The sequence below is a fragment of the Oryctolagus cuniculus genome, chromosome 5, assembly GCF_051225735.1.
Source record: "Oryctolagus cuniculus isolate XC-2025 breed Fujian yellow rabbit chromosome 5, ASM5122573v1, whole genome shotgun sequence".
NCBI lineage: Eukaryota > Metazoa > Chordata > Mammalia > Lagomorpha > Leporidae > Oryctolagus > Oryctolagus cuniculus.
Window position 1 is genome coordinate 151,713,077 of NC_142871.1, and position 14,593 is coordinate 151,727,669.

Genomic DNA, 14,593 nt, shown 5'->3' on the forward strand with positions numbered 1-14,593 from the left:
TTTCCACACTCCTCCCTAGAATAGATTTTATTTTTCATTAAAATGCTGGTAGCTCTCTTATCTTGAAAAAAAAAAATCCCTTAAAGTACCAGGGAACTAATATTTAAAGAACCATAATACATATTATTTCTTAGCATTTCTTCTCATGTTTTTACACATTGCTTCTCTCAGCTTCGTCTAAAAGAGTATTATTCTACTAGTAATGCTGTTCCTGCAGAAGCCTTTTTAATGTTTTAAAGTGTGTGAGTGCATTTATTTGCGCATTTGATTTATATCGATATATTTTATTCATACATTACATTTCTGTTCAGACTGGCAAGTTGAGATGAGATGCTTTTCTGTTTAACAATCAGTCTGCTTTTTAAACTCTGCCTTTGCTACTCGTTGAGTCAAAATGAAACTCTCTTTAGGAGAGTTACTAAAGCAAGAAGAAGGTGGTGTCCTGGGAAACAAGGAATGGGGTCCCCATACTCACGTCCATAGAAACCCCGGTCTGAATAAAGAGTGGGCTCTCTGTCCTTTCTGATACACGCACCTGGTCTATCAGCTTTAGGAGTTTATGTCTCTACTTTTTCAATGAAACTTTGCTAGAAGAACAAAAGCTTTCCTGTTGTTTTGCAGATGCTGTTTCAAAAACAGATACATTTTTTGTGAGTAAATGAACTTAATCCTCTGTGTGTAATGTGGGTCATTTTGTGAAAACTTTGAGAATGTTGGCTTATGATGTATAAGCGGGAAGGGCTAGCATGAACAATTCCATAGTAGCATGACCTCACAATTGTGAATCTGCAGACAGCTGACCGCGTCTGAGCCAGACATGTATGAAATGGTTCTGTCTTTACATACCTTAGCACGAATTAACACTTTCAGAATAAAATAAGGGGTATGACACTATCACACTCTTCCTATGAGCCAGGCATCCTAACAGTCTCCAAAAATCACAGAGAAAAATTTCTTAATAAATAAAAGATCATCACATGATCATAGAGAAAAATAATACAAAGTTAACCTATAGGCATAGTATCACTTTATAACCAGAAGTGTTCAATAACTATTTTAACAGAAGCTAAGTCAGGTAAAATGTCTTTAGCCTACAAATGAAGTTAATAAAAAAAATCTTCTTTATTGGCTTGGCAAAATTCCTAATGCTCAGTTTGACTAGTAAATCAGCTGTTTCCAGTGCCTTAAAATCGAGGTAAGCGGAACAAAATCATTTCACACAGTTAAAACCATGAAATCTGTGTACACAGCATCACCTGCAACCAACATCTCAAAGCACTCACTACATTTGTTATCACCTAACAGCAACTAAGTTTTTCATAGCACCCTCTCTATATATAAACTAGAACATGAAGTCTAACCAAGACCTCTTCTATTTACTCACATAAATGGGCCCTAAACCTGGCAGTCGGCCTCGCTCAATCTGTGGATCTAGTCAGCCATGGAGCCCACCACTCCCACAGAAGTCACTGCCATATGTGAGAGGTAAGATTCCACTTATCTGCAAATCATCTGCAAAGTGATAGCCACCATTGTAACTCTCTCTGAATGATTCCTTTCTTGGTTAGACAACATATTTCATTTATGATTATTGTTTCTTTTCATAATATATGTTTGCCAAGTGTTTTAAAGTGCTAAGTTGTTATCCATCTCCCCAAGGTAGGTCTCAGTTACATCTTGTCCATAGATGACACAAATGTGTACATAAGAGAACACAATGTCCCCATTTTTAAACAATTTTGGTACATACACTGCACCCTATCAGCTTCTTGAGGTATGCTTAAAATACAAAATTTTCTTTTTCATGTAAAAAATCAATAATGCATCATAAAATGACTATTAGGGAGTATACCTAAAACCTAAGCTTCTTATTGTAACGAAGAAAAAAAAAGAGTATCTTTATTAAAGAAGGAAAAGAGGGAGAAGTTCTTCACTGAAAAAAAATCACCTGATGATTAACTATAAATTATTATATATTTAATCATAAATTTATTTTTAAAAACTGCTTAAAATCATTTATCCCAGACCCAGCAAGAGTGCAGGAATCTGAATTAGGAGACCAGCAGCTGTGTTCCCCTAGCAACACAGGCTGGCTGCCTGGAATCTGCACCGCCTACCGCTGTCCCACTGGGAAGGGTGAGCACCCAGGAGAAAGCCCGGTGCCCCCCTTACCATCCATCCTCCCAGGCTAATATTATCCTTGCATCATTAGCACTTTCAATACTGTTACATTATAATCTCTGCTTAAACTTCCTATTTGCAGGAAATACTAAAATAACTGCTAAGGAAAATACATCTGTTTCCTATAGTATAATTAAGTGCTTTATATAACTGCCAAATATTTTGATTCCAAATGGTTGGTTATGAAACATTTCGGGAGAAAATATCTTTAAAACTTATGATTAATAATGAACTTTATGAAAGCACTAGACGGGGCTGGTGTTGTGGCATAGTGGGTAAAGCCACCACCTATAGTGCCAGCATCCCATATGGGTGCCAGTTCATGTCCCTACTGCTCCACTTCCCATCCAGCTCTCTGCTATGGCCTAGGAAAGCAGTAGAAGATGGTCCAAGTCCTTGGGCCCCTGCATCCATGTGGGAGACCCAGAAAAACCCCCTGGCTCCTGGCTTCGGATCGGCGCAGCTCCAGCCATTGGGGCCATCTGGGGAGTGAACCAGCAGATGGAAGACTCTCTCTCTCTTTCTCTTTCTCTCTCTCTCTCTCTGCCTCTGCCTCTCTGTAACTCTGCCTTTCAAAAATAAATAAATCTTTAAAAAAAAAGCACTAGAAGCTAAAACATCCAATTTATAACTTTTATATAATTAAAATATATTTTCATCATAAGAAAAAACACATTATTTGTATATTTAAGGACTAATGGCATCATCTGAGAATTCAATCATGCTTTTCCTATGTTTCCCTCATAGGGTGACTATAAATTAATTTAATCAGCCCACAAGTTGTAATCAGGAACTGGTTTCATTACAATAATTTTAAAAGTTTTTTCCTACAATTTCCATCAGATGGTTTATAATTATACAGAAAGTAATCTGATTGAAAGTCTAAATACAACCAGCTAGAAAAATAAATATCCGCCAATATCCTAGGAGCAAAAATAAACAGACAGTCCTAATAGAAATAAGACAAAGGCAAATGAAATCAAGTAGTCACAAACTTTTCACATACTTGTTTCTACCTATCATGCTGTCTTGTTTTTTGTAATAAAGAAAACAAAAACATAAGTAAGCAAAAATCTTGGGGAGAATCCAATCTTTAAAATATCAGTTTCCTAACATAATAACATGATGGATAACAAAGGGATATTGCTAAAGGTAGACTGGGCCAGTGATAATTCACAGAATTTCCAGAATTCGTAAATTAGCCAGCCAGACCTAGTAACATAATCGAGTATTCCTTTATAATTCCTTCCTGGGTGTGTGCTGTTACAGCCACACGCCTTAAAACCTGAAGGCATGGCAATATTAATCACAAATGCTCTGAATAAATGCTTCCTCCTTCCAAAATGAACAGCTTCTACTGTCTTTTTAGTTTGATTAAGGTAGATCTTGGCTGAGGAAGAAAAGAGAAAGGAATGTCAACAAGTCAGGGAAACATTTTAATCTATTGCCATCTCCAAATTACATCTGAAACTAAACTGCAATTTGTTCATCCAAGAGTTTATTGCCTTAAGAAATAGTACATTCTTTCCTAATACCAATTCTTTAAAATTCTATGCCTTACGTAAGTGCTTCAGAATAAGCTGCCATCTAATGATCTCACTTCTAAATTTATAGTAAAATATATAAAAGGACTGATCCTATTTTTTTAATCTTTCACAAAGTGGTCTATTACCTTCCTGTACAAACTCTCCTCTATCTGTCCCATTTAATTTTCCAACTTTTAAAAATGCATGCCATAAAAATAAGCCATTCTCCTGTAGTTACTACAAATTATCGAGTTTTTCCAACAAGGCCTTTGATTTTTAACATGCAGTAGGTAGAATTCAGTGATAGTGTTTCATTATGTTTAGCAAGAATTGTGCACTTATTATTCAAGTATTATAATTCTTTTTTCTTGTAATCCATATATCTTCTTTCTAAAAAATCGCCTACGCCACAACAGCATAGTCCTTGTTTTGTTCCTCATTTTCATCTTCTTGTGGACTTGTGATTTTCACTTCTGGCCTTGGTGGTCTTTGAGGGTCTATATCAGCCTAGAGGAAAATAGATCGAAACACAGACACTGGTTTAGGTCTTTGGTTCACAAAGGTAGAATAATCTGCAGAGAAAAAAATTACTCAATATCCTACTTCATCATGGAAATGTTCAACTAAATCTGTTCCTTGGGTGCCCGTGGTTTTTCTGTGCACCCTTACCCCGAGACACTGCTGTCCTCCTGGCGTCCTCACGCACTCTGTGCCACAGGCCACCTCATTTCTCTCCTTTACTCAGCTTCCCTGTGAGCGCTCCTTTGCAGCAGCATATTTATTCTGTTCCGCTTAGCAGTTTCAGACACAAAGGAAGAGGAAATCGCAACAGTCCCGCCCTCCTGCCGGATCAATCCAGTCCCACCTCCGGAGGACCTTCTACAACGGCAGTCTCCTTGTCTCCTGCCAGCACAGATTCATGGCGACCGCAACACTGAATGCCATCAAGTATCAAGGGAAGAGCAGGGCAGACAGCCCAGAATGCACAGGCAGCTTCCCTGCAACAGCAGTCATTTTTCGGTCACTTGGAGTTCTCACTGGGTATTAGCGATACTGTCTCATGTGTGCCTTGTCTTTAAAGCCCCCCCTGTATGGAGAACTGAGGAGGTAAGAGGAGAATGAGCTGGGCTTCAAACTCTGCTCTGTAAAATCCTGGAGGCTCCACAGTCCCGGAGGAGGGCCACAGTGCAGGGAGGGAGAAGCGCAGCCCCAGCGCCCCCAGACGCCCAGCCACGACTTAAACTTTACAGGAGAAACATTACCGGGTCATTGTCACCTTGTGGAATGTCTCTAATAGTATCTTGAATACAGTACAAACTCAATCTCAACAAATGTCACCTTGCTGTTTTGCTGCAATCATATTTCACTAGCGTAAATGCTGCTACATGAAACAAATGCTACATGGTAAAATGAAGTTTTTGTTACATTACGGGTAAAGCATCTTTTTTAAAAGCTTATTAATTTGTAATATACAATTCATAAAAAGCTGGTGTTTCATACGTTGGAGAGGCTTAAAGTACCAGGGTACTTCAAAAAGTTCATGGAAAATGTAATTAAAATATAGATTTATTTTGGCACACAAAAAAATTTGAAAACCACACATCTGAAAGTCTTCACAGAAAATGCATGTTATTAAAAAACTATGCACGGCCTTCAACTATTTTGTACCAATACATACTTACCTTTTAATTCCACTTTTCCACATACTTTTTGAGGTACCCTTGTATGTCTGTAACTAACATATCAGGGAAAATGGGATTAAAATATCACATTATAAGAGAAGAGAAGAATCAAATAAGTTTAAATATCTTTATGAACGATTGTTCATAAATTTATGTAGTCACATATCAGGGAGTTGCTCATTTGAATCCTCAAGAATTTGGATTCGCTCTTATTTTATTCCATAGACACCTGTACTACAGGCCCTTACCCAAGTACATAAATTTTACCTCAACATGCACAATTTTATTAAAAATCTCTTTTTCTTCCTTTATTTTTAATTAATTTAAATGGGCACAGAGCTACATGTGTTTGTGTATAGTATAATCTCGTGAAATAAATATATATATATATACACACACACATTGTAGAATGGTTAAATCATGCTAATTAGCACACGTATTATTTCACATACTAACCATCTTCTGTAGTGAGAACACAAAAAATTTACTCTCAGTGATGTGTACAGCATACAGTTGCCAGCTGGAGTTATCAGGTTGTACAATAGATCTCCTGAACTTAAGTCCTCCTATCTAACTTAAATTGTGTATCCTTTGAGCAACAGCTCTCCAAGTCCCATCCACTGCCCCTTGTAATCACCTTTCTACTCTCTGTTTCTATGAGGTCAACCTCTGTAGACTCCACACAGAAGTGAGATTATGCATTATTTGTCTTTCTGTGCCTGGTTTATTTCACTTAACATAATGTCCTCCAGGTCCATTCATGTTGTTGGAAACTATACGACTATTTTTAGAAGATATATTTACAGAACACAGAAGAACAGGAAGTCCATTCATTTCTGTAAAATCTGTTTAGGTCATACATTGAATTAAGTTCAACCACCGGAAAAAAGCATGCTGGGATCTTACTACCTACTCCCACGGAGAATCATCCTTTCATTTCACGATGTAAACATTCACCAAAGGCTACTACAAAAGTGTTTTATGAAATCTACTATTGTTACTGCACTGCATTCACTATATAAATGACACTGACGACCACACAGATCTACACACAAGCAAATTCTCTTAGAATAGACTTGATTATCTCACTTCAAGAAAACTTGAAATGAGAGACATGCTAGGCATCCTCACAGAAATGTAAAGAATATTCTGTACATACTGTGCAGTGGATTATAGATGAATTTGCACTGGACATTGAGTCCTGGATATGAGAAAAACTGTGTTAATATTGTTTTATTTTGTTTGAAAGGTAGAGTTACAGAAGGAGAAAGAGAGAGAAGGAGAGGGAGAGGGGGAGAGGGGGAGAGGGGGGGAGAGAGAGAGAGAGAGAGAAATCTTGCATCTGCTGGATCACTCCCCAAATGGCCACAACAGCCAAGGCTGGACCAGGGGCTTCATCCAGGTCTCCCACGTGGGTAGCAGGGGCTCAAGTACTCGGGTCACCTTTTGCTGCTTTCCCAGATAATTTACCGGGGAGCCGAATTGGAAGTGGAGCAGCCAGACATGAACCAGCACCCATATGGAATGATGGTATCATAGGCAGCAGCTTAACCTGTTATGCCACAGTGCCAACCCCCATGAGAACATTTTGTACTTTGCCATTGCTCCACTTGTTCTCTTGTTTCCAGCCATTGTTAAATACACCAGTGCCTGAGGTGGTGAATGCTTAATTCAACTAATCCATTTTCAGGTGGACTCAATAAACTAGGCTTTCAGACTTCAGGAGAGCCAAGAAATCCCTCATCATAGAGATGTTTTGTTTTTTTTTTTTTGTTTTTTGTTTGTTTGTTTCTTTTTGACAGGCAGAGTGGACAGTGAGAGAGAGAAACAGAGAGAAAGGTCTTCCTTTGCCGTTGGTTCACCCTCCAATGGCCGCCGCGGCCAGCGCACCACGCTGATCCGAAGGCAGGAGCCAGGTGCTTCTCCTGGTCTCCCATGCAGGTGCAGGGCCCAAGCACTTGGGCCATCCTCCACTGCACTCCCTGGCCACAGCAGAGAGCTGGCCTGGAAGAGGGGCAACCGGGACAGAATCCAGCGCCCCGACCAGGACTAGAACCCGGTGTGCCAGCGCCGCAAAGCGGAGGATTAGCCTAGTGAGCCGCGGCGCCGGCTGAGATGGCGTTCTTGACATCCTGTCTAGGTCTCACTGGTCTCCATCCTCTCAGTCCCTACACGTATGTCATATGTCTTCTCTTTTATTATATGTTTTTAGAAATCTCCGGAATATTTTTGTAAAACAAGGTAGGAGATGAATGGATGGATGGATGGATGGATGGATGACAGAACAACAGACATGGACTGTCAGGTGGGTAGCTGGCTGTAAGTGGTAAATGAAATGATTAAATGGTATCGGGTGCTTCCACTCAAGCATAAGTGGTTTCGGTGCAAGTCCTAAGGGCCTCAGATCATTCCCCAAGCACACACACATGTTCATGTGTACACACAATAGCAAAAGCAGTAGACATACCTCGTCGTGTCCACTTCCAGCTCCTCGAGACTTGCTCTCCTCATCAACTGCCCGCTGAAGCTCATTGCTGACGGGGTCCAGCTCCTCACCATTCTCCTCGTCTGTGCCTCCACTCACACGAGCGGGGACTGCCTGCTCCTCACTGGGGCCTGGGATCTCCTCGACCTCCTCAGGGCCATCTGTCGCCTCCCTCTCGCCATCACCTTCCACATCACCATTCATTCCTGAAAAGTCTTCCTTCAGTCCTGTTTCCTTGCTCATTTTCTCTCCATCCTCTTCCTCATCTACTATTTCTGCTGGCCTCTGATGGATCAAAAGAAATAATGAATACGAGAAACAAGAGTAACCGAGACTTTCCATTGCACATTATAGTAATGCAACAATTATTATAGTCAAGTAACATATTTGCATAGTATTTCACAGTACAGATGTGCTGAAGTTTACTGAGTACTCACTGTATGCCACACTTCAAAAGTATCTCATTTAATCCCTACGACAATCCTGTGAGGTAGTGTTAGCCCCATTTTACAGATGAGAAAACTAAGGCATAGACAGCCAAGTGCTTAACCCTGGGTTGCACAAGAAGAGTCAGAATTTGAATTAAATATGTGACTCCAGAACGAGTGTGCACAGGAAACTAAACCACAGGGTCCTTAGTCAGTGTCTAACAGAGCTATCTGACCCAGAGGAGAAGGTCATGAAAGGTCTTTGCACAGAGACTGCTGTCCTCAGCACTGAGGGTGAGGGCAAGGGCACTTGGATGTGAACTCAGGCTTCCAGACTCAGAATGTAAACAGCTTTCCACTCTGTGCCTGAGAAAGGAACACTTATCTCTAAATACAAATATTGATGGTCATGTAGACCTAAGGCCAAGGAACTATTTGTATTATCTATAAAAATATAAATGCCAACTAGACATTTTTACTGTGATTTGGGAATATATAAATCTGCTTTTAAAAGCAGCAGAAGGTTGAATTCCAATATCAAGGCTTTAGAGAGAAAAAAATCAAGATTCCTTTAAAAAAAAGGGGGGGGGGGCGGTACTATGGCATAGCAGGTTAAAGCCCTGGCCTGAAGCGCTGGCATCCCATATGGGGGCTGGTTCCAGCTGCTCCACTTCTGATCCACTTCCAATCCAGCTCTCTGCTATGGCCTGGGAAAACAGTAGAAGGTGGCCCAAGTCCCTGGGGCCCTGCACCCACATGGGAGAACTGGAAGAAGCTCCTGGCTCCTGGCTTTGGATCAGCTCAGCTCTGGCCATTGTGGTCATTTGGACAGTGAATCAGTGGATGGAAGACCTCTCTCTCTCTGGCTCTACCTCTCTCTGTAACTCTATCTTTCAAATAAATAAAATAAATCTTAAAAAAAAAAATTCAAGTTCAATCCTGAATAGGCACTTACTGGTGCTCCTTAACTTTCCTGAGTTTCATATTCTCCATTTGTAAAATGAGAAGATAACAGTAAGACTTCAGTGGTGGATTAAATGAAATAAGTTACATAACGTGCCAAGCACAGTACGTGGTATATCCTAGAATAAAGAAAGAAAACACTAAACACCCTCCCTGTTTGTTATGACACATTCTTCTCCAAAGCCATCATATTTCTTCACTGTCATTAGTAAAACAAGTTTTTCAAACTGTTAGGGTAGAAGGAGCATGGGATTTGTGCTACGTTGAGATCATGGACCTGCCTCTCTCCAGCTGTATGATGCACACATGTCACTTCCACCTCTGGCCTCTGTGAAGTGAGGGGCTGAGGCTCAACAAACCGCCGTAAAGAGACTCAACAAGAGCCTTGCAGCTCTAAAGCCCATCCCCTTCTTATTTTTCTAAACTTATTTTTTATTTGAAAGGCAAAAAGGCAGGCTGCCTCCTGTGATGTGCAGTAGCAGGCTGCTGGAACTGAGAACAGAGCTGGGATTTGAACCCAAGAACTCCAATACAGGATGCAGGTGCCCCAAGAGACATCTTACCCACAACATCAAATGCTTGCTTCTCATTCTCTTCTAACTGACACAGCAATTTCTATGAGATCATTAACAGTCCTTTTATAACAGCTAACATAATGCTTTCACTTGGGGAAGTAAAAAAAAAAAAGGAGGGAATGAAGGAGGAGAGCAAACTAAAAGTTCAGAATAAAATACACACAACACTGTTTTGAAGAAGAGTTGGAACTGTAAATTCTTATGTCAAGAAAAAGTCTCAAAATGCTTGATACCAAAGATAAACAATGATGAAAAAAAGATGCTTTAAGATGCTGCAGATATCAAAGTGTCTTCAACATGCATATTAAATACTACAGAGAGCTGGATTGTTCAAATTTTCATTCAGATTCTTAATGTCAAAGAGTGTAGAATGTTTTCTATTCCTAAGTGTACTTCCCAGGAAGAAGCCCTTAGAAAGGCTAAATGATGGACAAAAGCTCAAGGGTTCAGGGTAGATCAATCTTGCAGACAGTGCTAAAAGAAAAAGCAAAATATTTTTATGAAATGAAATCAACAGTGCTTAATAAGGATTTTCTGGTTTTTTTTTTTTTAAATCCTATGAGCCCTACATGGCTAAAGGTAGGGAAAATATCCAGTCTCCAAAGTGGAGAATAATATTTTGCCATTTCCCTACCACATCATTTTCTCACCCTGTTTCCAAAGAGAACAAACATAACAAGGCATTGTGACACACACTACAGTGATGAGGAAGGGAGATATGGGCAAGGGAAAATGGACATTGTCACAGAAAAATAGAGGATGCATCACACCCAAAAATCAGTTGCATCTGTATGTACTGACAATGAATGACCTGAAAATTAAATTATAAAAACAATCCCTCTTACGATACTATTGAAAAGAATAAAACACTTAAATATTAATTTACCAAAGAGGTGAAAGACTTGTACAGTGAAAACTAAAACATTGCTGAAAGATATTAAAGAAGACAAAAATAAATGGAAGGACATCCCATGTTCATGGATTAGAATACTTAAAATTGTTAAGATGTTAACACTCAGATTTATCTCCAGATTCAATATAATCCCTATTAAAATCCTAGTGATGGGAGTGAGTGGTTTAGCAGTTAAGTCATTAGTTGTGACATTTCCATCACATATCAGAGTGCCTGAGTTTGAGATGAAGTTCTACTCCTTAGCTTCTTCCTAAGATGTATCTTGGGAGGTAGCAGGTGATGGCTCAAGTAATTGGATCTCTGCTGCCACATGGGAGACCTACATTGAGTTCCCTGCTCTGTGCTTTAGACTGCCCCAGCCTCAGTCATTGTGGGTACTTGGGACATAAACCACAGGATAGGAGAATGTTCATTCATTCTCTCTCTCTCTCTCTCTCTCTCTCTCCTCTCTCCTCTCTCCTCTCTCCTCTCTCTCTCTCCTCTCTCCCTCTCTCTCCTCCCTCCTCTCTCCTCTCCCTCTCCTCTCTTCACTTCCTCTCTCCTCTCCCTCTCTCCTCTCTCCTCTCCCTCTCTCCTCTCTCTCTCTCTCTCCTCTCTCCTCTCCCTCTCTCCTCTCTCCTCTCTCCTCTCTCCTCTCTCCTCTCTCCTCTCTCCTCTCTCCTCTCTCCTCTCTCTCTCTCTCTCTCTCTCTCTCTCTCTCTCTCGGTGAGGTATGGTAGCATAACAGATAAAGCAGCTGCCTGCCTGCAATGCCAGCATCCAATAAGGGTGTCCATTTGTCTCACAGTTGTTCTACTTCCAATCCAGCTCCCTGAGTAATGCAGCGGAAGATGATCCGAATGTTTCATCCAAGTGGCATCCCTGTGGGAGACCTGGATGAAGCTCTTGGCTCCTGGCTCCTGGCTTTGGCCTGGTCCAGCACTGGTCATTGCAGCCATTTAAGGCGTGAACTAGCAGTTAAAAGATCTCTCTCTCTCTCTCTCTCTCTCTCTCTTCGTGTGTGTGTGTGTGTCTTTCCCTCTGTAACCCTTTCAAAATAAATCTTAATCAAAAAAATAAAAATTTTCAAGTCTCAATAACATGTTTCAAAAATAGAAACACAGGCCGGCACTGTGGCTCAATAAGGCTAATCTCCACCTGCAGCACCCATATACCAGGTTCTAGCCCCAGTTGGGGTGCCGGATTCTGTCCCAGTCACTCCTCTTCCTGTCCAGCTCTCTGCTGTGGCCCTGGAGTGCAGTGAAGGATGGCCCAGGTCCTTGGGCCCTGCACCCGCATGGAAGACCAGGAGAAGCACCCAGCTCCTGGCTTTGGATCAGCGTGGGGCGCCAGCAGCAGCAGCCATTGGGGGGTGAACCAATGGAAAAGGAAGACCTTTCTCTCTGTCTCTCTCTCTCACTGCCCACTCTGACTGTCAAAAAAATAAATAAGTAAATAAAGTTTAAAAAAATAGAAACACTAACCTAAAATTCATGTGGAATGTCAAGGGACCTGAATAGCCAAAAGAATCTTGAGAAAGAATAACAAACATGGAAGAATTATATTCCCTGATTTCAAAACTCTCTATAGAATTGACATAATCAAAACCAATATGATACAGGCATTACAACAAAATAGAAAAGAGTCCAGAAATTAACTCTCACACAGTTCATGTCATTTCTGCCAAGCCTATTCAATGGGAAAAGGAATCTTTACAACATTTGGTGCAGAGAAATTGGATATTCACGTGCAAAAGGTTGATGGGTCTTTACCTAGCACCAGATGCAAAAATCAACTCAAAATTGATCATATACCTACATATGAGACCCAAAACCATAAAACTGAGAGAAAAACATAGGACAAGAGCCTTACAACAATGGATTTGTCAGCGATTTCTTAGACATGTTTCTAAAGAAATAGGTAACAAAAGAAAAAATAGACAAAGTGGACTTTATGAAAAATGTAAAAATTTGTACTTCAAAAGACCCAACAAACTGAATAAAAAAGAAACTCATACAATGGGAGAAAATATGTGCAAATGACATACCTGGTATGGGATTGATAACCAGAAAATTTAGAGAACTCCTCAACCCAACAACAACAAAAATGACTACATTCAAAAAATCTGCAAGGATTTTTCTGTTTGTTTTTGTTTTTTTGAAAGTCAGAGTTAGAGAGAGAGAGAGAGAGACAGAGAATCTTCCTCTAGCTGGTTCACTCCCCAGACGTCCCCAGTGGCTGGGGCTGGACCAGGCCAAAGCAAGGAGACAGGAGCTTTCTTCACGTCTCCCACATGGGTGGAAGGGCCCAAGCACTTGGGCCATCTTCTGCTGCTTTCCCAGGTGCATTAGCAGGGAGCTGGATCAGAAATGCAGCATCCAGGACTTGAACCAGCACCCACATGGGATGCCAGCACTGCAAACAGCAGTTTTACCTGCTACACCCCAGCGCTAGCCACAGGCAAGGCATTTGAATAAACATTTCTTCAAAAAAGATATGCATAGGCCAATAAGTGCATAAAAAGATGGTCTACATTGCTATTTAATCATTAGGGAAAAGAAAATCAAAATTGTCATAGATTCTACCTCAAACCAATTAGGATGGTTATTATCAAGAGGAAAAATGAAACAGAAAATGATAAGTATTTGGAAAGGATTCGGAGAAACTGAGACTCTTGTGCATGTTGGTGGGAATGTAAAATCACACAGCCATATGGAAAAGAGTGTGGCAGTTCCTTGAAAATTTTAAAATAGAATTACTATATGGTACATCAATTTCACTTCTGATTATATACCGAAAAGAACTGAAAGTAGAATCTTGAAGAGATACTCTGCACAATGGCTAAAATACAGATGCAATCCAAGTATCTATCAATAAATGAATAGGTAAGCAAAATATTATATGTGTATATATGCATATATATATATATACACACACACACACACATATATTTACACAATGGGCTGTTTTTCAGCCTTAAAAAGGAAGGAAATGCTGTTACATGATCCAACATGGGTGAACCATAAGGACATTATGCTGATGAAATAAGTCACTCACGGAAAGATAAAGAATGGAAAGAGGTGAACGTTTCAAGATGGCTGAACAGAGATGTCCCGCATTCACCTCTTCCTCCACTGAGAAGACCTGAAGCAGCAGGTGCATATCTATGTCTTGAGGTGAGCGTCCAGTGAAGAACACAGGAGTTCAGTAATGGAACAGTGGATATTTGGTAGGACACAGAAACCAGGGCACAGGGCTGCTGTGGTGGTGATGTGGCACCATCTTGACAAAGGAGTCACTGTTGGAATCTATACTGTGTCAGGAGACAGAAGCCCCATGTATCTCCCTCCCATAGACATAGGCCCCGTAGACATTCTCACACTCTTGCAAGGAAGACCGAGCCTTACAGGTCTAAGTGGTTTCAACCGAGCAAGGGCAATCCCAGCACCTGTACCCACACAGCACTCTGCACTCCGAGAGACAGTGAAGACAAGTGTAGCTGGCAGCTCTTGCCCATAGAGTCCTAGAAGTAAGATGTCTACCTGCTCTCACTTGGGAATGGTCCTTATCCTCACTACCTCCCCTCACTGGCCACTCAGGGCATTAGTCATTGCCTCTGGAATCTGTGCACACTGAAACACAAGTCCTTGGGCCCCTGCACCCACATGGGAGACCCGGAGGAAGTTCCTGGCTTCTGGCTTCAGATCAGCTCAGCTCCAGCCATTGCGGCCAACTGGAGAGTGAACCAGTGGATGGAAGACCACTCTCTCTCTCTCTGCCTCTCCTTCTTTCTCTGTGTAACTCTGACTTTCAAGTAAATAAATAAATCTCTTTTTAAAAAAAGAACACAGTTTAAATCTT

General features: G+C 40.8%; 1 protein-coding gene across 1 annotated transcript in view; it reads right to left on the bottom strand.

Moving 5' to 3' along the window:
* Nucleotides 1-2,801: 2,801 nt before the first annotated feature.
* DCDC2 (doublecortin domain containing 2) overlaps nucleotides 2,802-14,593 on the bottom strand; it is a 172,269-nt gene continuing 160,477 nt past the window's right edge. Inside the window, exons 10-11 of the mRNA XM_008262508.5 lie at nucleotides 7,857-8,159; nucleotides 2,802-4,214 (exon numbers count right to left, since the gene is read on the bottom strand). Coding sequence (XP_008260730.3) covers nucleotides 4,110-4,214; nucleotides 7,857-8,159 — 408 coding nt within the window. The 3' untranslated portion in view covers nucleotides 2,802-4,109. The remainder of the gene's footprint in view (nucleotides 4,215-7,856; nucleotides 8,160-14,593) is intronic.